This window comes from Rhamphochromis longiceps, linkage group LG12 (assembly GCF_057381845.1).
Source record: "Rhamphochromis longiceps isolate RC_006_pf linkage group LG12, R_longiceps_female_GT1.1, whole genome shotgun sequence".
Classification (NCBI taxonomy): domain Eukaryota; kingdom Metazoa; phylum Chordata; class Actinopteri; order Cichliformes; family Cichlidae; genus Rhamphochromis; species Rhamphochromis longiceps.
In genome coordinates, this window is record NC_140568.1 from 28351211 (window position 1) to 28376309 (window position 25099).

General features: G+C 40.1%; 1 protein-coding gene across 1 annotated transcript; it reads left to right on the forward strand.

The window, feature by feature from the left end:
- Positions 1-10041: 10041 nt before the first annotated feature.
- LOC146657508 (beta-1,3-galactosyl-O-glycosyl-glycoprotein beta-1,6-N-acetylglucosaminyltransferase-like) lies at positions 10042-11889 on the forward strand. The gene is made up of 4 exons (XM_085426972.1): positions 10042-10365; positions 10474-10567; positions 10880-11284; positions 11404-11889. The coding sequence occupies exons 1-4, from the start codon at positions 10058-10060 to the stop codon at positions 11887-11889; spliced, it is 1293 nt and encodes a 430-aa protein (XP_085283098.1). The 5' UTR covers positions 10042-10057.
- Positions 11890-25099: the final 13210 nt, after the last annotated feature.

The window sequence follows — 25099 nt, forward strand, 5'->3', positions numbered from 1 at the left end:
CTACACCATGTTCTAATCGCTCTAATAGGATATTATGGTGAACAGTATCGAACGCTGCACTGAGGTCTAGCAGGACAAGCACAGAGATGAGTCCACTGTCAGAGGCCATAAGAAGATCATTTGTAACCTTCACTAAAGCTGTTTCTGTGCTGTGATGAGCTCTGAAACCTGACTGAAACTCTTCAAATAAGCCATTCCTCTGCAGATGATCTGTTAGCTGTTTGACAACTACTCTTTCAAGGATTTTTGATATGAAAGGAAGGTTGGAGATTGGCCTATAATTAGCTAAGACTGCTGGGTCTAGAGATGGCTTTTTGAGTAAAGGTTTAACTACAGCCAGCTTGAAGGCCTGTGGTACATAGTCGATTATTAGAGATAGGTTGATCATATTTAAGATCGAAGAATTAATTAATGGCAGGACTTCTTTGAGCAGTTTTGTAGGAATGGGGTCTAAAAGACACGTTGATGGTTTGGAGGAAGTAATTAGTGAAGTTAACTCAGAAAGATCAATTGGAGAAAAAGAGTCTAACTTAACATCAATGGTACTAAGAGTAGCTGTAGATAATATTACATCTGTGGGATGATTATTGGTAATTTTTTCTCTAATGATAAAAATTTTATTTGTGAAGAAGTTCATGAAGTCGTTACTAGTTAACGTTAAAGGGATTGTTGGCTCAAAAGAGCTCTGACTTTTTGTCAGCCTGGCTACAGTGCTGAAGAAAAACTTGGGGTTGTTCTTATTTTCTTCAATCAGTGATGAATAGTAAGATGTTCTGGCTTTGCGGAGGGCTTTCTTATAAAGCAGCAAACTATTTCTCCAGGCTAAATGATAATCCTCTAAATTTGTGACACGCCATTTCCTCTCCAGATTACGAGTCATCTGCTTTAGGGTACGTGTTTGAGAATTATACCACGGAGTCAGGTACTTCTGATTAGAGACCTTAGTTTTCACAGGAGCTACAGTATCCAGAGTCGTACGTAGTGAGGAGGTGAAATTATTAACAAGATAATCGACCTCTGTTGGGGTAGCGTTCAGATAGCTGCTCTGCTCTGTGTTGGTACAGGGCATTGAAGATGTTAACATTGGGTGGATTATATTCTTAAACTTAGTTACAGCGCTTTCAGAAAGACATCTACTTTGATAAAGTCTACTCTCCACCGCTGTGTAATCAATTATTGTAAATGTAAATGTTATCAGGAAATGATCAGACAGGAGAGGGTTTTCAGGAAACACTGTTAAATGTTCAGTTTCTATGCCATATGATAAAACAAGATCTAGAGTGTGATTGAAGTGGTGGGTGGGTTCTTTTACATTTTGAGAGAAACCAATTGAGTCTAATAACAGATTAAATGCCATGTTGAGGCTGTCATTTTTAGCATCTACATGGATGTTAAAATCACCCACAATAATTATTTTATCTGAGCTCAGAACTAAATTAGATATAAAGTCTGAGAAATCAGACAGAAACTCTGTGTAAGGCCCAGGTGGACGATAGATGATAACAAGTAAGACTGGTTTCTGAGTTTCACAGCTGGGGCGGACAATGTTAAGCATCATGCTTTCAAATACACTATAGATATTAAAATGAGTTATAATATGGTAATATATATAGTAGTAATATATTGCTATATAATAATATAATAATATATTATAACACTAACTGTTCCAACATTCATCCTCCCCTGTCTCTTCCAGCTCTTCAGTGTCTTTCCCAAGCACGTTATTTATTAAATCACCAAACATTAGCTACAGTTATTTTCGGTTTGTATTGACAGCTCTTACTTGTCTCATTTCTTAAGTACTTTCCCTCTGACAATATTCATATGTGAACAGCCACAAGTTTAGTTGTTTTAAAATTCAAACCAATCATTTTAGAGGTCTGGGAGTTTTGTCACCATTCTTTGCTGAATGAAACAAACCACAAGAGGGTGACTCAGGACCTATCCTTTAACAAACCAGGGCCCTTGTAGAACAGTTTTATAATCTGCAATTTAAAATGTAAACAGTATGATGTCTGGTATTTATTACAAAGTAAATTTTTTTTTTTTTAATTTAGATTCAACATTTTAATATGAAAATACATTCAAATTGCAAAATACACTCAATGTATAGATCACAGAAAAACATATATTAAGGATCTACAATTTCACAACCCTCCCCCCAGCAATAGCAATGAAAATATTAGTAGTACTCTGTAAACTTTGCTGACATAAAGTGGAAAACTTGGTAACATAACATAATGTTTGGTTGTTGTTAACTGAGAACGCCTTGGTATTCCCCCGGATAAGCTGGAGGAGGTGGCTGGCGAGAGGGAGGTCTGGGCCTCTTTGCTTAGGCTGCTGCCCCCGCGACCCGGCCCCGGACAAAGCGGATGAGGATGGATGGATGGATGGATGGGTTGTTAACTGATTTTGGATGCACTGATACGAAAAACCAGTTCAGCCAGTTTTACATTGTTAAGAGATTCCCCTTATCTACTGTATAGCGCTGCTTTACATGTACATTACATAAATTCAAATGAATACTATTTTTATTAACAGGAAGATAACATGCTCTTTGATGGACTCATCTACCTCCTTCTCTATATAACAGATAAGCTCCCGCCCTGTTGTGACTCCAAGTTGTGACTCCAAGCAGTTAAAAATGGAGTGGATGGATTGATGGATGGATCAAAAATAAAGGTATAAAATATTTAAGTTTATAATAGAAACAGGTTAGAGTCATACAATCCTTTTGTCCTGTTTTCAGATGTATTTACTGTGCGATGACAGTGGCATTTCTTTATGGTGGAGAGAGGAACCCTCTGGCGCTAAAGCGTATCTTTTCAGAATAAAAGCATGTTATTTCAATTAATAGTTGTATACTTATTCCTGCATGCTAGATAAGTTTCACTCTTGGAGTCAAGTCTGCATGGCAATAATACAATAATGGGCAGTTGCCCATTCTATAGAAAAAATATTTCTGTTTGCTATAAGCAAACACCTAACACTAACCCTTGCTATAAGACCTCCTCAGTATGTGGTTATTTAACACACTTTTTTGATGGCTACAGAACCTGAAGTGTGGAAAAGGTTTGTCTGTTTAAAACATTTTTACTCTGAAAAAGGCTGACAGGAAGTCTTCAGTTGGCAGGTGTCTCACCTGTAGGCTCCTTTTAGACCTGAAGAACAAAAAGGTGCCAGGCACGCTTGACACATGGGAAAACTTAGAAGGAGTGCTAGAGCAAACTATAAATATAACATAAAAAGGATTGTCTGTGACAAGAAAAATCCCAGGTAGGAAGTATTCCCCATTTTCCTTTTCCTTTTGTATGTTGCCTAAAACTATTGAATTTAAAGTTTAATGTTAGTTGTTGTTCTAAATCCAAGATTTTTCAGTATTGCTCCAGATTAAATTAAATACACTTTTATCAAACTTTTAAAATGGAAATGTTGAATATCAGCTCACAGATTTAGTTTTGAAAATAAACTAAAAGAAGAATTTACATTTAAGTCAAGTCAAGGACATTTTAAACAACTTTAAACAGCCTTAGTTAAACGAAGTGCTGTACAGGATGTACAAAAATAAACTATACATAACATTAACTAAATCTTCTGCTTTGCAAACCTACGGTAAGTGCTCTGACAGGAGTCCAGAGTTTTTGATACTCTTTAAAACAAGTAAAAACATTTTCTAATGTAATCACACCATTTCTTTCCTGTCAAGAGGAGAGCTGCTGCTGATGGCTGATTAGTTCAGATTTAGCCAGTTTACGTCTAATTATGATTGTATATCTCTAAGAAAGTTCACCAGTGCCTGAATAGAAGCATAGGTGTTGATTTGCATAGGTAAATATATCAGTAGTCATCTGCACAGCAATGAAAGCAGATATTATGTCTTTCAGAAACTGACCCCGAGGGAAGCATATAAAAAGAAGCGAATGGGGGAAAAGCTTAGTTTTACAGGCCTATACTAGAAGAAGAAAGAAGAGAAAAGAAAGAAGAAATGATGAACACTTTTATCTACAAATAGTAGAAAATATTTAAAAAACCAAAATGTTTATCTGAAATAGAATACGTGGCATATCTTTTTCCTCTGAGTCATTTCTGGTTGCAGAAATGTTAGTAAAATAGTGAATAGAATGTAGTTGCAGAACAAAGTTTAGCATTTTTGCTATTTTGTGTTACGAAATTCAAAAAGGATATGTTAGGTGAAAATAAAACATACAGTTCTATTTATTTAGTATTTTAGTATTTATTTATTTATTGTCATTGTCAAGAACAATGAAATTGCGTTTGGGGCTTCCATACAACCCAAAAAAAAGAAGAAAATAATAAATACCCCTTAAAACCCAAGTGTACATATTTAACCCAGTGTGACTCCAATGCAATAAGACAATCCTTAGCAATAATGTTCGTAGAAATTCAGACAAAGACCTGAGAAACATGACAAAATACAACAATGCAACCCATTCAATATTATTGTACTGTGAGATATGATATCAGATATGATAGTTATCTATTTAAGAAAGAGGGGGGGGGCAGGAGGGGGAAGAGAATAAAGATATGATGCACCATAAAGATATGATGCACCATAAAGATATGATGCTCGAAAAAGGGAAAGAAAGCTGCTCACTGACTTTTCTGTAGGAAAAACATCTTAGAGCTCATATTAGTGTCAGGGTCCTGGGTCTCCTGACCCAGCGTTTTAGTTCATTGTGATTTTTGTATTATTGTACTTGGTGTGAGTTTCTATGGTTTCTAGTTTCGATCCCTTGCCCTTCATGTTTCTCTATGTCCCCTCTGTTCTGTGTGTGGAGCAGGGAAATTATTTTACTGCTATTGTTAAATAATAAATATAATCTGCAGCATGGATATTGCATTCAGGGGTTGAACAGTGTGTGTCTTTCAGAAAGGCTAAAAGTCACAGGCTGACAGGAAACAGGCTTGCAGAGAGTTTGCAGAAGTGAAAGTTATTTTGAGCAGCAGGCTAAGACGAGGCTTTAACAATGTAACAGATAGCTTTAAGATGGCCTTAAGATGTTTATGATGATGTTGACCTTGTATTTCAGGTGCAGTTATGACTATTTTATACACAATGCATATCTGTGCTTATTAAAGAGTTGGAGCTCGGTCAATTAATTGGGGGTTGGAAGCTTTGTTCGGCGCGATGTCCGGACAATCTATTGTGCAAGTGACTTGGAGCTATAGAAGGTTAAAACTGCGTACATGCTTACAAAACACTTATATCAGGTCATTTTATATTAAACTTTTAGTAGAGGTTCTTGGTTAAAACATTTATTTAGTAGAAGACATACACATAGTCTCAGTGAGCCTCTGGTCTGGTAAAAGGTCAGAAGTGCGAGAGGTGACATAGAGGCTGAGTGAGGTCGTGACACACACACACATGAGTTAGATTTATTTAGAGGAGAGAGGTTAGTCATGTCTGGATTGTAACGGCGAAAGTGTCTCGGTAAAAGAGGAACCGTCCTTGTCTTCTCGGCAAGAAAGAGGAACTGAAAGGTTGACCGGAAGAATCGGCCATGAAAATAGAAGATGATGTTCTGTGTTAAAAGTCATGGTTGTTTTGATATTGGCGTATGTGTATATATCCTGTCTGTGACGCATGAAGGGGCGTCAGTAAATCAAGCCCTGATGGTATAAAATATCTGTTCATGCTTTGATTAAGTCGGAGATCACTTGCTGTCTGCGTACAGAGTGTTCTTCCCACACGTGTGTAGTCATTAAAATCATTGTTTGACCAAGATCTTCTGGACCTGCTTGTTTGTACTCTCCTTCCTCAATTTTGAACCTTAACATGTGTAAGTCTGTGTCTGCATGTTTGAGTTCCCCTCTGTGTCTCTCGGTTCTTAGAGTCCTCTGCCTTATGGTTTATGTCTCTGTTTTTCTTAGTTGCTGTCTCCACTGTGTCAAGTTCGCGTCTCTGTGTGATCCTTCCTGTTTTACTTTGTAGGTCCGTGTCTTATGTGAATGTGTCCTGCTTTGCTTGTCTCGTCAGTTCTAATTTCCCCCAGCTGTGCCCTCCTTCTGTGTCTCATTCTCCTCGTTACTTCCCAGTGTATTTAGTCCCTGTGTTTCTCTGAGTCAGTGTTGCGTCGTACCCTCAACAAGCTGTGTGTGTTTTGCCTCCGTGTTACCAGTGTTTTGTTTCCAGCTCTAGTTCCAGTTCAGTATTTCTGCTTCAGTGTTTTAGTCCACCAGCGTTTTTGTTTGTCTTTTGGTGAGTTTAGTTAGTAAGAGGTTTCCCAGCAATAAAGCTGCGCTTTAAGTTGAACTTCTGTGTCTGAGTCCTGCATTTTGGATCCACCACTCCTGCTTGCCCGCCTGCCATACAGCCAACCATGACAATTAGAGCTCAACCACCAAGTGTGGTTCAATTTCTTACTCTTAAAACCCCCAAATTACTATCCAAAATATACAGAATGCTTTCTAAAACAGATGAATCAATATCACTTCCTATTGCAAAATGGGAAGCGGATTTATCAGTTAACTTAGACCTAAACTTCTGGTCTCAGATTTGCTTAAAAACCTTTCATCTAATTAGAAATCCCGGTCTTCAATTAATTCAATACAAAATATTACATAGAGTGCACTATACAGGTCATCGGATGTTCAAGATGGGCTTTACATCTACCAACAACTGCTCACACTGCCAAACCAATTTACCGGACAATTATATCCACGCTCTTTGGTTCTGTCCACCAGTTCAGAAGTTTTGGCGCGAAATATGTGAAGACTTATCAAAGTGTCTGAAATGTAACATTCCAACTTCCCCCTTAGTGTGTTTGTTGGGCAGCTTAGATAATGTCACTTCAGAAAAGAATATCGCCCATATGGTTTTCACTGCCCTATGCATAGCCAAGAAAACAGTCCTCATGAACTGGAAACATAAAAATAATCTTAATTCTAACCAATATAGAAATAATCTATTAGATTACATTAGTCTTGATACGGCCTCTGCCACCACATCAGATCAATTGCTCTGGGCTCCTTTGATCAGCTCCATCACCTAGTGGGGGTGGAGGGGTCTTAGTTTGGTCCCGCCTTCACTGTTGTGATTGGTGTGGGGGTAGGGACAGGCCTAGGGCGTCGGGGGGTTCCCCGGAGGCATCTTCCTTGGGGGGCTCAACCCGGGGTAGCGGTCATGTCCGGTTAGGGGCTCTGTTGGCTCTCAGGTGACTGTTTCCTCGTGGCTGCGTGCAGCGGGGCTAGGGGAGGGTCTGTGCTGACGGACGTGGGTTACTGACCTGGTAGCCTGGCTGCCCCTGGGTGGGTCCGGGATGGGCTTGAGGTTCTGGGGGCGCTCCGTCTCTGGGCTGGGGCCCTGGCCGGGCCTCGGGGGCTTGGGTCCTGGTTGGTGTGTTGCCGGGGTTGTGGGCGGGTGGGTGCATGGGGGCCCAGCCCTGGCGCAGGGTGCCGCCGGTGCGTCGAGCCACCTGGGGGGCTCTTCAACTGGTGGGGGAGATTGTCACATCTTGCAGGAGCTTTCCTCTTCTCAGGAACTCTCTCTGCAGGAAGGGGAGATACAGGAGAGGTGGAGGAAGATCTCAGCCTGGGTGTCTATTGTCCTATGTAGTGTGGAAGATGAGTGGATGGTGGGGTGGGTGCAGTTTTCTCTGTGGTGGGGTTGGGTGGACTGTCCCGGGTTCTGTGGGGCCGGGAGGCGCTGCTGCACTGGGCCCTGGTCTGGATGGGCCTGGGCCCCCTTTCCCTGGCGGGTCGCGGAGTATGGGGGTGCCTACTGGGGTCAGCGGGGGAGCTGGCCCCAGGGAGGGGTCACTTGCCCCTCCCTTCCTTCCCTCCCCATCTCCAGCTGCCTCCCTCTTCCCGCTCCACCACAACCACCCACACATGCAGGGCCTTGGAGTAGGGGTGTGTCACCAGGGTGCAGAGGAGGCTACCCCCCCCCCCCCCCCCCCTGTCCCCTTCTCGCTGCCTCTACCTCAATTTTATCCCACAACTTAGACATTCACATTACTCACTCTCATTACACATACATACATGATCTTGGGGGTGGGCACGCTACACGGACTCCAAAAGACCATCAGGGTGTACACCTCACCCCTGGCGTTGTTGCCCACCCCTCAATTTTAAATACACGTAGACATTGAGGGCTAGCAGGAGGGACTATGCGCTTACCTGCTGCTCTCTGGCAGGTAGCTCCATGCCCTCCTGGGTTTTAAATGCACCTTAGAACACACATGCATCAACACTACAATGAGCGGGTGGAGGGAGGTTTGGAGTCTTCTCCCACCCCCATTCTCTGCGGCCTGCTGGAGCGGGGAGGCTAGGAGGAGGAGTTGGCCGTCCGACTGCGGTCTGGAGTGTGGGGCCTCCCTGCTGCTGCGGAGTCGGGGCGGTCTGCCTCTCCCCACCGCAGGGAAAAGGGTAACACCACCTGGGTCTGGGTGCAGTTCCCCCCTCCAGGGGCAAGGGTACCTAGACCCGGTTCGTAGAGTACGCTTGGGGAGTGTGATCGTGTGTACAGCGTCTCTTCATGTCTGTCTCCACGTTGGTTGAGTGTGGAGTAAGTGCATATGAGAGCATGAGGGTGGGAATGGATGTTTGTGTCTGTGTGTGCCTGTATGTCTGTGTCTATATGTCAGGTTGGGTGTCAGGCGCCACCTCTCCGGGGACATCTCAGGCCCTCCAAGGTTTGGAGGTCTATCTCCACCCACCACCACTTCCCCTGCCAGTGGCGGACTCCCTCAGACATCGGTGCGTTGGTGGTTCTTTGTGTCTGGGGATGGGCATCCAGGTACACACCGGCTCACTCCTTGGTGGCCGCTTATCGGGGCCTGGAGCCTGGGGCTCGCTCGGGCCACTTCGGAGGTGGGGTGCCCCCGGCCTCTCGGCCTGGGGCTCGGTCACTCAGGCGCTGCTGGCTGCCGGCGGAGCTCACGGGCGCGTCACTGCAACCCCCCCTGGCTTCTGCTCCGCGGCTGCTGAGTGAACCCTCATCTGGGACTCTCCTCAGCTCTTTCTGGGACAGTGGTGCGGCTGCCCCTCTGTTGGTCTTCCTTGGTCTCTTGTGTTCTGGAGGCCTCTGGATGTCTGGAGTTTTGATCTCCTCCATACCTGCTTCATGCCCTGGAGGACGGGGCTGTGGCCCCCCCACACCCTCTAGCAGATCATTACATGAAGGAACCTTTTAAAAAAAACAAGCGCGTCCATGCTCACAGGTGTACACACGGGTGATCACACCCACAAACTACACCCTTTTTGGCTCCTACCTCAAACCACACAGTGTTTTCTGTTGATCTTATGTGCTGCACAATAATGTTTAATATTTAGTATTTACTGTCATATTCCCATATATCATTGTGATGTTGTTTATTCTATTACTCTTGTTCTCTTCTGCTTGTTTTCTTTTTTCTTTCTCAACAGGTGATCCAGGTGATCGATAGATGCATTTTCTTTTTCTTTTTTTTTCTGCCCGTTCTGTTTGTTTTTGTCTTTTGCCCTTCTCCCCCGTCCCTCTTCTCAGCTGTTTCTCTTTCCCTCTTTCTTTCTCCCCTTCTTTCCTCCAGTCAAGTCTGTCCCGTATTCAGCAAGTGAAAATAAAATAAACAATAAAAGGTGAATCAAATGGACCATTATGGCAAGGCTGGGATGGTCAATTTGGTAAAGTAAATCCATTGGGCATCTTTCTTTGCCTTTAGACAATAATTCTGATGGCAAAAGAGCCAAACGGGACAGGCAAAAAATAAATAAATAAATAAATAAAATAAGGAAAAATATCTTAGAGCTCATATTTTGCTCCCACACAAAACACAAACAACTTTTAAAAAGCTAAAATACATTTTTTTTATTGTTGTAAGTTGAAGTGTATTTCATTTGGATGCTATCTATCTTAATTTCATCTCTTCGTTCCAGGTTGTCATAATGGATGGACTGATCTGCCCCTTATCATAAATTCTTATCAACATATCAACATATTAGCAAACATTAATCATTATATTTATTTTATGATTTCATAGATGTCTGTCTGACATTTTTTGCAGCTCTCACACACTTTAATATTGTTGTATTTCAGATTCTCCTCTTATTGTAAATAATGTGGTTCCTAAAACGAGGCTGGCGGCTACAATTATTACAGTTCATCGCTGTACTGGGATCACTATGGATGCTTTCACTACTTATTCCACTGAAAAGAGGTAGACGTACTGCCTACATTCTCAGGTATCAATGGCAAGAGTACACCAATATTGATGAGAGCCCAGAGAAAGTTTGCAACTGCTCAGCGATCCTGCAGGGAGAGAAGGAGGCATTGCTGAAAGCAAAATTACTGACCATCACCAAAGACTTCCAGAAGATTATTCAGATCTCTGATGAGTATTATATTAATGCAACCCAAAACTGCAGGTTTGTTGCTCTAAATGGGAGCTTTCTGTAACTCTTTAACTCTTAGTCATGATTTAAATACATGGCCTTCCAAAACAACATTACTTCTTAAAAACTGTGAATTTACAGGAAATTCCAAACAAGCAGGAAATACATAACATTCCCATTAAGCAAGGAAGAAGAGGAGTTTCCGCTAGCTTACTCAATGGTTGTACATCACAAGGTATGTTTTTTCTCTAATTTTGCAGTGGTCAAATTGGGAATTGATAAAATTCATAATGCTTAACATCTTTATTAGATTACATATACAGATATATATATACTGTATATGCAACTTGAATAACAGATTCACCCAATCGGATTAAACTGTTTATTTGTCACACTGGTGATCTTGGTGTTTTATAATTTCATATTATAATGGATATGTCACATTTCTGCTTTAGTTTTGATCATTCATTAAATAACCGTTAAAGCGTTCAATAAACCAACCAGGCAAAAACATTTCTCAAAGAGAACTAAAGTGTTTTATCTTTAGGTGCAGAACTTTGAGCGACTACTGCGAGCTATCTACACACCTCAAAATATTTATTGTGTCCATGTGGACAAAAAAGCACCGGCCTCAGTCTTTATTGCCATCAATGCCATTACTTCCTGTTTCCCAAATGTGTTCATGGTCAGCAAGACTGTGGATGTGGTCTACGCTGGATGGACACGTGTACAGGCTGATCTTAACTGCATGGCTGATCTCTATAACACCAGTACAACATGGAAATACTTCATCAACCTCTGTGGTCAGGATTTCCCTCTAAAAACTAACTTGGAAATTGTGCAAGCTTTGCGTTCACTGAAAGGAGGTAACAGTTTGGAGTCTGAAGAAATGCCTCAAGGAAAGAAGAAGAGGGTGATGAATGTTTACCAAGTAGTTGATGGACAAATCCAGGTACTTCTTTTGGATATTTTTTATAATGTATGATGTAGCTATTATCAATTCTCTTTGCTATTCTAAAAACCTTCAACTCAGACTGACTCCCCATCATGTTAACTTTTCAATTGTCCCAGCCAATAGGAAAAACAAAGGATCCAGCTCCCTTCAATCTCCCTATACTATCAGGAAATGCCTACATTGTGGTCAACCGAGGTTACATTCGCAGTGTGTTGGAAGACAAGCGAATACAGGCCCTCATTGAGTGGGCCAAAGACACCTACAGTCCTGATGAGTTTCTGTGGGCAACAATACAACGAATGCCTGGTGTTCCTGGTTCAACATGGCCCAACCCTAAATTTGACATGACAGACATTAATGCAATTGCACGGATCGTGAAGTGGCAGTGGCACGAGGGGTCAGAGGATTCTCTGCAAGCAGCATACCCAGAATGTAAAGGCCATCATGTCAGATCAATATGTGTGTATGGTGCTGGAGACCTGCAGTGGTTGATTGAACAGCATCACCTTTTTGCCAATAAGTTTGATACAGACAGAGATCCCATTGCTATCTACTGCTTGGAGAAATATCTGAGACACAAGGCACTGACTGAGTTAGTTTAGGTGAAGTGTTAATTATCTATTATAAATGACAATTCTATTAGATACTAAAACTATAAACACATTCTTGGATAGCATTGGATCATAATTGTCATGTGGAGATAGATGTGTTATGAAAGTTGAGGATGTACGTAAAATATTAATTTCATTATAGGTTTTTTTTTAAACTCTGCACGTCTTTTAATGTTTATTAAAAATTTAATTACCATTACCTATGTTTATATTTCAGCAGACAAACGTTACTAATCTAGCATGGCGTGTGAAAGTTTCATAACCCAATGGAAAAACTCCTTGTGGCTTGCATAGATACAAATACGAAATATTATTAGTTTCGAAATATTCTGTAAATTCAATTTTATTTACATGACCTTAAATCACAATAACGGTTGCCAATATTATAGAAACAACCCCAACAATCAGATGACAGCCTAAGAGTGAGCTCATGGCAACATTTTTAACAGGAAGAAACAGCCTTAGGAAGGAGTGGCCAACAGCTACGTCTGATTAGGGTGTGAAAGGAAGGAGACAGAGACAGAGATTGAGAATGAATACCATGTACGCCATAAAGAAAGATGTACAAATAAATAAAAGTGATATGATCTAACCTAACTCTCTAAATAATAGACACAGTAAGAATAACTGTCTTGCATTCATGCATGCATACACACACACACACGCACGCACGCACATATGTTCAGTACTAGCACACTTCCCTGATTTTGGGTGTGCGTGTCAGAGTAATTTCAAACTAAAAGCATTACAAACAACTTCTGTTACAGAACAATACAACTCTGCTACTTTATTCTTACAGTGACATAAGGGGTGACAACACTGTAAACACTTAATATAAATATTGACTGAGGGTTAGGGAGTGCAACATAATGTGAAACATTGCTGTATATGAGTGACCCACACCTTCATAATTTCAGCTGGTGTCGTCAAAGTATTTGGATGTTCAAACACAAATGTAAGACAGCACACAAGAATTAATATAACAAAAAACATCACCAAATAACATACTGAATTTATTTTGTTTTTTAATTTCTGTATTACATGTATAAAGACAAATACTTCATCTATATTGAATTTTAATTAGTAAGTGGCATCAGGTGACATAATTTAATTTAAAAATTATTCAATAAATTTCTTTAAACTAAATTACATCTCCTGTAAGCTTACTGTGCCTTCTGCTCATTTTTGTTGTTTTTTAGATGGGATGGTGGTACTACTCAAGAGCATCACTGTGGCTTTTGAAAATGCGCTATTATAATAACCCAGAGTTAATTATCAATACATATTTGTTGTTAACACATGTTTGGTACAAGCCAATAACAAGACAATCTGAGCTGCATGGTTGAAATAAAAGATGAAGTAAAAGAAAACAAACGTGGAACATAATCAAGTGCTGAGAGTACTGTATTACAGTATAAAGCGTTTTCCTTAAGCACACCACAGTCTCTGCAACACAACCATAGTATTACTGTATATTCAACACGCTCAGATCTGAATTGGATTTTTCTATTTTTTTCTCTTCAGGGAGAAAAGAAGAAAGGCAGCAGCCAAATAACTTACAACACAGCTGAGGTCCCCTTGTGAGAGGGAAATAAAGAAGGAAAAGAAATGAATGAGACTTATTCACAGTAAAACATTGTCGCATGGGTGTGACTTATTTACAGACTGTTTGACTTAAACTGATTTTCACCATGTCAAAGAAATATTTGGTGAATGAGATGTCAAATTCAAAACTTTGAAAAAAAGTACGTTTTATATAGCAGGTCAGCAATAAATATGACATTTAATCAAAATACAGAAGGCTAATCTGTTGTGTTTGGATGTTGTATAGTCTGGAAAGGTTATGTAAAGCTGTTTAACATTACCATTAAATATCTTGGGTTCTACTATTACATCATCATCATCATCATCATCATTACAGATGAACTACTTCTCATGTTGGCATCCTGTTTGACTGGAACAAACACATTTTCTTTTTCCTCCTCCTTCTTCTTCTTCTTCTTCTTCTTCTTCTTCTAATGTGGACAAACATTTCCTGGTTTGAAATGGGAGCAGCTTTACTCTATTAAATGGAAGCAGTGGAATACTTACATATCACTTACTTTGGTGCTCTTTCCTGCAATTCTGTGTGGAGAGCAAAAGTAAGTGAGGCACTATACTGTCAGTAGATGTGGGAAAAAAACAGGATTAATTGACAAAAAGAAAAACAAGGTGAGAATTCAAGATCAAAGCAAGGTACTGCAGTACATGGGGTGTAACAGTTTTTCTAAAATGAGTCAATATTTGACACTTAAACAAGAGAATAGATAAGAAGTGGTGTTATGCGGTCTTTTACAGAAAGGCAAGCAGAGATGACAATATGCACACTAACAAACACTCCTTCATCCTTCATTTCCCTGTTTAACAAGATAACATTTTTAAAACAAGCCATTTTTGCTGTCTGTCTGTACTCTACGTGGACGTCTTTACTTTCCTGCACTCCTTCCTGCATGAAGAATGCTACAATAATATTACTACACCTCACCACACATAAAATTTTCAATTTAATTGCACATAAAATTTAGTGGCTGTCCTGTGAGGACCATATATCTATTGAAAAATTGTTGTTCATCAGCTCAGAAACACAGGCCTACATCTTGATTTTCAAAGAACATTAAAATATATGAAACCTTTTTTAAATCAGCTAAATCATCAAGTCCATTTGTTCACTTTATTAGTTTCGTTTGCAGTTATTTCATTAATATAATTCATTAATCATTTTATTTAAACCTAACATTGATATTATGAGGCGCACACATAATAGCATTGTGTGGTTTTTCTAAAAATGTTTTCTGTTATATTAATTATGTTTCTCTTTCTCTGAGTTACCTGGTTTGGGGCGGTGGCTGTTTCCTGTCTAGGGCAAAAGGCGTGGCTGAGGATGAGAACAAAATGCCTGCTCAGCAGGACCGACCATGTTCTATCAGAAACAGGGTTTTTTTTTAGGTTTACTTATGTTGTTCTGTGCTTAGTATTAGTTTGTGTTTTTGTTTCCCCCTTTTGTGTGTAAATGGTTTGGCCAAACCACTATAAACCTACCCTCCTGTGTCTTTGTAATTAGTTTAGTTTGTGAGTTAAGTTGTCTCCACTTTGTTTGTTTAAGTTTCTGGAAGTTACTTTTTGTAGAGTTATATTTAGTTGACCTCTTTTATGGGCCCGCTAATTATGTTTTTGAATTTTGCCTTTTGAACTTTTTTAAGGGTTAAAATAAAGAAAACCAATTTTGAAGACATTTTTTCCTGTACCTTCTGTGCCTTGGCTGCTTGGTCCTCACGGTGACATGTTATAAAAATATTAATAAGAACAAATGTGGAGTTTGGCAAAACAATTAATTTAACTTCTTACGTTCAGATATCCTCTTAGATGTTAATCCTAAAGTGCTCCTGAGCCTGCACCTCTTCAACTTGCCTGTTTTATTAGACCGGGCATATTCACAGCTGACGTCCTCTCTCCATCATTGTCAATGTTTGTCGTGCTGATAACTAAAGAAGTTATTGACAACTTTTTCAAGCTACATCTTCTTTGCATGATATTGGCCAAATATCGATAGCATCAATACCAACACTATTATCAGTATCTAACTGACACTAACGCAATTGTATTGATACTTTGTTTCTGTTCTCAAATTCTAGTATGTATCCAATTGAACTGTGTTAAATACATTTTATTATAATTTTCATTTAAAAAATACACCTCAAATTTGCACATTGAAAATTTTCTGAACCTTTTTCTGTTGACTGTCACGTTGATTCATTATTATGGAGCGCCAGGACTGCCATAATGAATTAATTAAATGTGGCAATAATTAATTAAAATTGGAATTAATTAATTAAATAAATAGTTATGACACATTTAATTAATTAATTATTGACACATTTAATTAATTATTTATGTATTTCACATTCTAATTAATTATTGACACATTTAATTAATTAATTATTGACACATTTAATTAATTATTTATGTGTTTCACATTTTAATTAATTATTGACACATTTAATTAATTATTGACACAATTATTTAATGATATATTTATTTATTTCATTTTGGCAGTCCTGGCGCCTGGCTCTCATCATGAAATAATTTTATCTGTCAGCCTCACCCATCAAACTCAGGGGGCGGGGTTAACGCTGATCGAGTCAAAACCATCCGGTTGTTCAGTGATGACGCGACGAATCCTACTTCCGGGTCTAAAGTAGTCTGCGTTTAATATGGCTTTTGTGTTGTTAACATGTTTAATGTTATGCATTTTCTTCTATTTGATCTCAAAAAGCTCCTAAAACAGTCAGTGATCACTGTTGACCTCCCTCGTCTTTTATTACCGCTAATCATTTATTTAAGCTCAGTTTTTAAAACCTTAGGATGTAGCTACAGCCCAGCCCATGCAGCAGTATATGAATGACTAACCTCGTATTGTGGATGGATTATCTCAGTTGTTCTCCTGGCTGAAGTTTGGTCCTTTTACAGCATCCTGCCATGCGATTACATTTGTTCCTGACCACCGAGAACACTCACGGTAACTTTTATCGAGTGGAAAAAAGGTTAGCTTGTTTATATTAAGCTAACATAGCTGTGTCGCTAGCGGTCACGTAGCACATAAGATAAGATAAGATAAGATAAGCTTTATTAGTCCCACACGTGGGAAATTTGTTTTGTCACAGCAGGAAGTGGACAGTGCAAAAGTTATGAGGCAAAAATTAGAATACAATAAGAATAAATACAGTACACAACTGTACAGAATAGAATAAAATAAAATACTATATACAGTAGAATAAAATAAAATAAATATACAATAAGATAAAAATAGAATACAAATACAAATACTATATACAACTGAGTAAAAATACAACGATGACAGAAAGGATTATTGCACTTAGTATTATTGCATATGTATGGATGTGTGTGCTTGATCAGTTAAAGTCTTTATTATGGAGTCTGACAGCAGTGGGGAGGAAAGACCTGCGAAATCTCTCCGTCCCACACCGTGGGTGCCGCAGTCTCCCACTGAAGGAGCTGCTCAGTGCTGTCACAGTCTGCTGCATGGGGTGGGAGATGTTGTCCATCAGGGATGACAGCTTAGCCGCCGTTCTCCTGTCACTCACCACCTCCACTGGGTCCAGAGGGCATCCTAGAACAGAGCTGGCCCTTCGGATCACCCTGTTCAGTCTCTTCCTGTCCCCAGCAGAGATGCTGCCGCCCCAGCAGACCACGCCATAAAAGATAGCAGAAGCCACAACAGAGTCATAGAATTTCTTCAGGAGTGGGCCCTCCACTCCAAACGACCTGAGTCTCCGCAGCAGGTATATCATCATTATATATATAACATCATTATATACCAGCTAGCCCAACTTCAGTAACCCTACAAACGTCACTGCTGTTTAGTTTTCTGTCTTCATTTATGCTGGAAGTGATAACAGAGCTGTACGTTTTAATTTGTTTCCAAAACCCCGCAGTCAGGACATGCTATATTGTATTTAGATAGAAGCTAGCGAGCTAACTCCCTGCTAACTTCTAACTCCGTTAAATGTCATAAATTCCGTTTTCATGGATGCCTGGATGTTAAACTCAATTGTTACACCTGGTAGAGCAGAACGCTGATCATTTTATTAAAGATGAAAGACTTTAGACAGTTTTTCAACTCTCAGTAATGCCATAGTGATCGTTTGATATATGGACCTGCAGCGGAGTTTAGACCCAGACACGGCTAGTGACGTCAGACTGAACAACCGGATTGCTTTGGCCTGGTGGCCATTGTTTCTAGCACACAACAACCGGCATGTGGAAGCTAACAGAACTGAACTTTGAAAAACCCTGTTTGTGTGTCACCAAATACCATTTTAATATTTTTTTAGCCGAGAATGTAGTGGTTTAATCTTCATGTGTCTGGTCGGTTTGTCAAGATACAGCCTCTTTGCAAAAGTGCTTCGATGATTTCGGAGATGTCTGCCCAGTCTCACGGCAAAGCGTGGGATAGACCCGCTCGCCTCGCAAGCAATCCCACCGACAAAGCGCAGGCCCCGGTACACAGCTGTAGTAACCCCCGCTGACTTCTTTTACTGAGGTTATATTTATCGGTGTTTTATTTCCTGATGTTCTTATGTGTCCTACGTGTTTCAGTCGCCAATTCTGAATTATAACTAACATTAAAAACATGTTTAAGGAGGAGAGAGAGCAAATAAATCTGTTTAACATCTGATCTTTGGGTTTTTGTTCAGTAATCAGCGTGACCTGTGTATAAACGCATAAAAGAGATAACGTTGGTGTTTCTGTCATGTAGTAACTGCTGGCTTTAACTGTACAAAGGTTGTTCGACACTATGAAACACATACAGACTTCATGATGTTCGGCTAATATTTTTATTGTGCATATTAATCATGCTGACCTCGCTCTGTACACCACGCAGCGAGGTCAGCATATCCACGATATCCACGATATCCTCAGCTCCATGAGTTAACACAAAGTTTCCCAGCTGACTATCTAACTTCCAACTATTCCAGAGACGTGAAAATATACAGCATAAAGAAAAGTGTAAGAGACTCAGCAGCAGATTAGAATAACAGTTATACATTTAATAAATCACCAAATGAATCCAAGAAACGAGCAAACCTGTTCCGACAATTTGAGTTTGTATTCCCTCAGCTGCAGACTCGCTGCTGTTTAAATGTTTGAGAGGAAGATTAGATATAAACAAACGTCAAACATAGACTCAGTCTGCCTTCACATTTGATATGAGGCCAGCACGTATAGTGGCTGTGTCCTGTTTTAAGATCATACATGTAAAATTGTTGTCTGACCTCCGTCGATCCAGCCGCTCAGAGTCCGTGGTTACCATGGTTACTGCATAAGCAGCTATAATGTTAACAGCTGGCACTGAGGAAACCTACCGGCAGCATGGGTGTTTATGTTTTTCATTGCAAAAGAACCGTCTGAATGGTTAACTGAAGTTAACTTGGATCAATTATAGTTAAGGAGTATCACAGATAACGCCTACGTGAGCTGTGCGACTGTTCACCTGAAATCAGCAGGCTATTACTGAAATACATGTGCTATATCATAAACTATGACATAAATAGGGAGGTCCTATTAACATGTTTGGTTTTAAAGGACACCTTCCTGCCTTTAGTCTCCTTCATGAGCAGTATTAGTTTTCTTCTAACATCCAGAAGTCTGCACGATGTGTTTCATAGTTTGTAACAAGCCTTTGACAGGTAAACATAACATGACCGAAAAAGCAAAAAAAAAAAAAAGAGAGAGAGAGAGAGAGAGAGTTGACATAAGAAGAGAAAATGCTCTCAATTATGGAGACAGACAAATGGTTCATTTATGTTTGATGTGTGTTTATTCCTCCCTAAATATCGTCGGTGAAGTTTGCCATGCACGTCAGATTTTCCTGCGCATTTTTATACCTCTGCCAACAGAGAGAGAAAAAAAAAATCACATTCTAACAGACAGCTGGTGCTTAGAATACAGTTGAATAACTATTAAAAAACAGATAATATTTAGATGATAGTTCAGTCTAACACATGTGCCAGTGAACCATTAAACGTCTGTGAAACTATGCAGTTATGAAACGTAACTTTAACCTCAGCCAAACCGATTTGCTCAGTTGTAAATAAAACAGCGAAGTAAACGTGACCCGACAGACAGAACCTGAGTGAATGAAGTCCAGCGTTTAACCACTGAGAGCTAAAACTCAGCTGAGGTTTGAAAGCTGTGTGCCGGTGATTGGACATCAGCCGCTGATAAAGCTGTTCGCCTATAAAGTGCTCTGTGAGGAAACAAGCTCCAGCAGCTCTGCGCTCGGGGAAAACACTATATTTACTTATCTTGTGCAGAAAAATGCGCTGACATTGCTTTATATCGAGTACCGGCTGCCCAGTTAAACTGTGACTATCACCAGGTAACGTAGGCGTGTTTCTTGAATTAGCAGCAGGTGTTAAACAGCTGACAGATGAGGAGGAGGATGCATGCAGGTAAACTGAGGGTCTGTTGAGCTGATCGCTGGTTTCGTGAGAAAAATGTCAGCTCGTTCTTTATGTTACAGAAGCACAGAGACACAAGACCAGGCGGAAAGAGACGATTGTTCGGTGAAAATGAGAATCTGCGAATGCAACATGTGGAACACGGAGAGTGGAATATGTAAACAAACCGGTTAACGTAACCCCCTGGGTGCACTCTGCATGCTAATTGTTAGCAGAGCTAGTGAAATCTCTGAAAACATCTGAGCACTTTTGCAAACATGTTCTATGTTGACAACCTGACCAGACATACGGCGCGACATTCGCGGCTAAAACACTGTTAAAAGTGTAGGTGGTGACAGAAAAACGGGGTATTTTAAAACTACACCACCACCATTGCTGCCTGTGATTTGATCTGCATTCTGGGATACCTGGCTGCCCCAAGTCTACACTAGCAATCGATTATCTAGGATCGACCTGTTTTGACTTACTTTGCACGGCAACCAATCAAATGTTAGAGAAGCTGCATGGGCAGCGTTAACCCCGCCCCCTGAGTTTGATGGGTGAGGCTGACAGATAATATTATTTCATGATGAGAGCCAGGCGCCAGGACTGCCAAAATGAAATAAATAAATATATCATTAAATAATTAATTACATGTGTCAATAATTAATTAATTACATTTGTCATAACTATTTATTTAATTAATTAATTCCAATTTTAATTAATTATTGCCACATTTAATTAATTATTTAATGGTGTATTTAATTAATTCATTATGGCAGTCCTGGCGCTCCATACATTATAACCTATAGCACTTTTAAATGGTAAATGGAAGGTTCTTATATAGCGCTTTTCTACTCTGAGCATTCAAAGCGCTTTATACAACTAATTCTTTCACCCAATCACACCCATTCACACATTTTTCTAAACTGTTAAGTGCTCCCTATCTAACATTCATACACATTCACACTGGAGGCATTGGAGAGCAACATCGGGTTAGTATTCTTCCAAAGGATATCTGGAATGCAGACTGTAACAGACTGGGATCAAAACTTCCAGTTAGTAGCTGACCTGCTCTACCACCTGAGCTACAGCCACCCCTAAACCTTTAACCGTTTTAAACAACAGATGCTGACAAGTCCTTTAAAGAGAAGCACATTTACATTCCAGGTCTCCAAAAAATTATTGTACAATGTAATCACACCACTGTCTTTTGGTGGTCATTAAAATGTGTTCAGAATTTGGCAAATGCAAGATGATTCAGCTCACAAATCACATTGCTCTGCCCAAAATAAGATCCATTATAGGTTAAAAGTATCGGTACATACTGCCCTTAATTTACTTGGTGTTAAAGCCCTGTTCATTTTTTTGTTGTTTTTTTTTTACAATACAATTGCAACTTGTCAGCACAAGCTTGACTGCTACCACTTGAAGATGTCTCCACACCCATTCAATCCAGGTTCAGTGGTGCTCAGGTGTGATAAGATGGGACAGTTTTTGACCATATATCGCAAAGCTCTGTCCTCCACTCTACTGTCGGACCTGCGGTTTATCCACAATGCGCATGTGAAAACCACCAGAGAAAAGCTGCTTAAAAGGGAGATGGACACACCCTCAAAACAAATAATCTCAGTTTTCAGCGACATCCAACTACGACCACATGGCAGCAATGTAAAGGATGGATCCACATGTTAATTGACGGGAGGAGATTTACGATAGCGCTGTCTGAGAAGAAAGGAAAGAGATCGCTTTACTTTAAGGTCAACGGTAAGACAGTCAAATGTCAGTGAAAGGTTAAAAAGCATAAGAAAATTAATGAAGGCTTTTCAGAGAGATTTAGACAAAACCAAAGAGTATTTTCAATATCTAAGGAGAATGAGTGTACAATTTTCAGATACTATTCATCTGTAGACATTTTTATACCTTTTTTAAAGACTCATCATGCCAAGATATGCCTGTGAAATGGTGGGATTTTTGGGATTTTTTTTAAGGTTCAGCTAGAGAAACTGGAGCAAATTATGTGTCACTGTTGAGTCATTGTTAACTGGTTTTCTGTGCATTCACACAAAAGATCCAAACTAGTCCAACTAGTCTAGTGTTACATTATATTTACTGTAATGAACCGCTGATCTGTACCATAAGTCATCCTTGCGGGGGTTGTCGGAACTGTATGCGCAGTCGCACTAAGGACAGATGTGCTCAGAGGCATGCCCCGTAACGTGTATAGAGCAGTCTGTCGCGGCAGGAATAAGTTGTACAAAGTCCATGTAAGTTACGATAATACTTTGATAAGTATGATAAGTGTGTTTCTAATGTAAGGTATGTTGCTGTGTTTGTATTGTGAGCTATCTGAAAACGTTTTTATTCTGTATTTACGTTACTTACATCCATGTGCTATTTTTTAGCTAGACATGTGTGTCATGCAAGCTAGCAGCACCCCATGAGAAACGGGCCGAAGTGTTTAAGTGTTCACCGGAGTTTTGCACCCTTGGCAAGCGGACTGAGGTATGTGATGAGAGATGATCTGTTGTTATATTTTATTTAACTGAACTGTGTAATCCCTTGATGCTGTTTGAAGTAACCCCTTTTGTTTTATTTAATCTGTGACTGTATATCTCAGAATTACTTGTTTGAACTTGCCTGAATTAACTTAAGCTCATTGTTGTTATTGCTCATTGTTATAGTTCAAAAGGTACTGTACGGGTATCAATTTTTTCTTATTTTATAGTTTTCACGGTGCTCAACGTCCAGAGAATGAGCCGTGTGTGGTGAGGAAATAAATGGCTGCACCCGTTAGAGACTCTTCTGTCGTTCTTGATGCCAAGGGCTGCTACAGTGAAAACTCATCGCTGCCTTGCAGCCATCTACACTCATCTTGTTCTTTCGTCGAACTGTGAGTAAAGGAGTGTATCGCATCATCCAGAGACTGCTGGATCAATAAAGGAGTCAAAATAAGGACATTATAAATACAATGTCATGCACACCTTCATCTTGTAAGCTGTGTGAGCAAATGATCTTCAACATGGCAGTCTAAAGTAATGCAAGAAAGACAGACCTCTTCTGTATTTAACACAGTAGCATGTAAAGTTGTGATGCTGAATATCCCACATTTCTTGCATCAGAATGTCTAAGACTGAATCTGGGCTTATGCTATCAGTTGTACTTCTGCAAAAACTTAAGTGGCAAATTGTCTGATTTGAGGGCATCATCAGTATTATTTGGGTTTTGTTGCCAGTCTGTGAGGTTAAAGGTGTAAATATCTAAGTTGAGTGTTAATAAGTTTGAAACCACCACTCAACCCATTTGAGTTCAGATATATACACTTAAAAGGGCAGGTGCAACAACCCAAAAATAAAATTAATAATAATGTTGTCCCCTGTTGAAGAAATAGACAAATCTACAGAGGCACAAGAGGCCAGGTCCAGCTCCAGAGAGCGAAGACTAACAGAAAAGGGGCAGGAGATGCATGAACAGGAAGCCAAGAAAAATGAAAGGTCATTTAGCAAGGCATATGAGTCCTGGAAGGAGTTAGCAAGAGGAGTTAGAACAAAGCTGAAAGGTTTCTGCTCAAACGAAGACCTTGTTAGAACACAAACGGACATTAAGGCTAAAGAAGCATTAATGCATGAACTGTATGAGCCTATCCGACGTAATCATACTTCTACTCCAGATGTTGTCAAGAAAATGGATGCGTGTGTTGCCCTAACAACAGAAATTTGTGATCTCATTAGTAAACGACTAGAAGATATAGATAAGACTTTTAATGACAGGCTCGAGAAGGAGCGTGTAAGGATGATATTAAGTAAGGAGGAGTATGGATCTGTTTTTGGGAAAACTGAAACAGAAACAGTTATTTCAGAGCATTCAAAGGGCTCAGATTCATACTCTGGAGCCACCTCTACGACTTCTAGCAAACGTGTGGATGCCGAAGCTGACCTTGCAGCTAAACTAGAACAGGCGAAGGCAATGCAACGAATACATGAACAGCAAGCCAAGTTGAGTAGCTTAGAGCATGAGTGGAAAATCAAGGAAGCACAAATGATTGCAGAAATGACAGCAAAGCTAGAGGAAGAGAGAACTAAACTGCAACAGCTACAGGCAGAAAATGAGGTAAAAGTAGCAGCAGCCAGAGTGAGAGCTTACAACAACTACGATGGATTGGAAAGCCTTAAGTATGAAGCAGATGACAAATTACAACTTGATAGCCAAATCATTGAATCTCAGAATCCATTGAATCCACAGGCTGAATCATTTCGACCTCAGTGTGCACCACCTGAGATTTTGCAAAATCAACAGGAGGTCAGCTTAACACAGGAGCTTGCAAGCTTGTTCGTCTCCAACCGTCTGCCTGCACCTGAACCCACAGTGTTCACTGGTAACCCTTTAAAGTTTATAGACTGGAAGATATCCTTTATGGCATTGATTGGCCACAAACCCCTCCCTGCAGGTGAAAAAATGTTGTACTTGAAAAGTTATCTTGCTGGTGAGGCACGGAAGGCGGTCGAAGGATTCTTCTATCGAAACTCAGAAGATGCATATCAGGGTGCCTGGGAGATTCTTCAGGAGAGGTATGGAAGTTCATTTGTCGTCCAAAAGGCTTTCAGGGATAAACTGATGAAATGGCCAAAAATAGCTCCCAATGACCCAGTAGCCCTCAGAGAGTTTTCAGATTTCCTTCAAAGTTGTGCCGAGGCCATCCCTCATGTTAAAGGGCTGGCAATTCTAAATGATGGTGAAGAAAATCATAAACTTCTCAAAAAACTGCCCGAATGGCTGGTACGCAGATGGGGTCGCGTTGTTGTGGATGAACTAGACAGATGTCAAGAGTATCCACCATTTGCTCATTTCACCAGATTTCTACAAAGGGAAGCTAGAATAGCCTGCAACCCCATTGCTTCTCCCTTTTTATTAACCACTAAAGTAACAGATGAAAGGCTTCCTAAGAGAACCAAGGCACTCAGCACCAATGCTCAAGCTAAGCACTCTGCAGGTAAACCAGGGACCTTAATTTCAAAGCCAAGACCACCATGCTTCGTCTGCAACGATGAAACGCACGGTGTCGCCAAGTGCCCAACCTTTGCCACAAGGCTTCCTGATGAAAAGAGAGCTTTCATTCGTGAAAACCGTCTTTGCTTCGGCTGTTTAAGAAAGGGTCACACTAGTAAAGAATGCAAAAGAAGGCACACATGCACTATATGTGG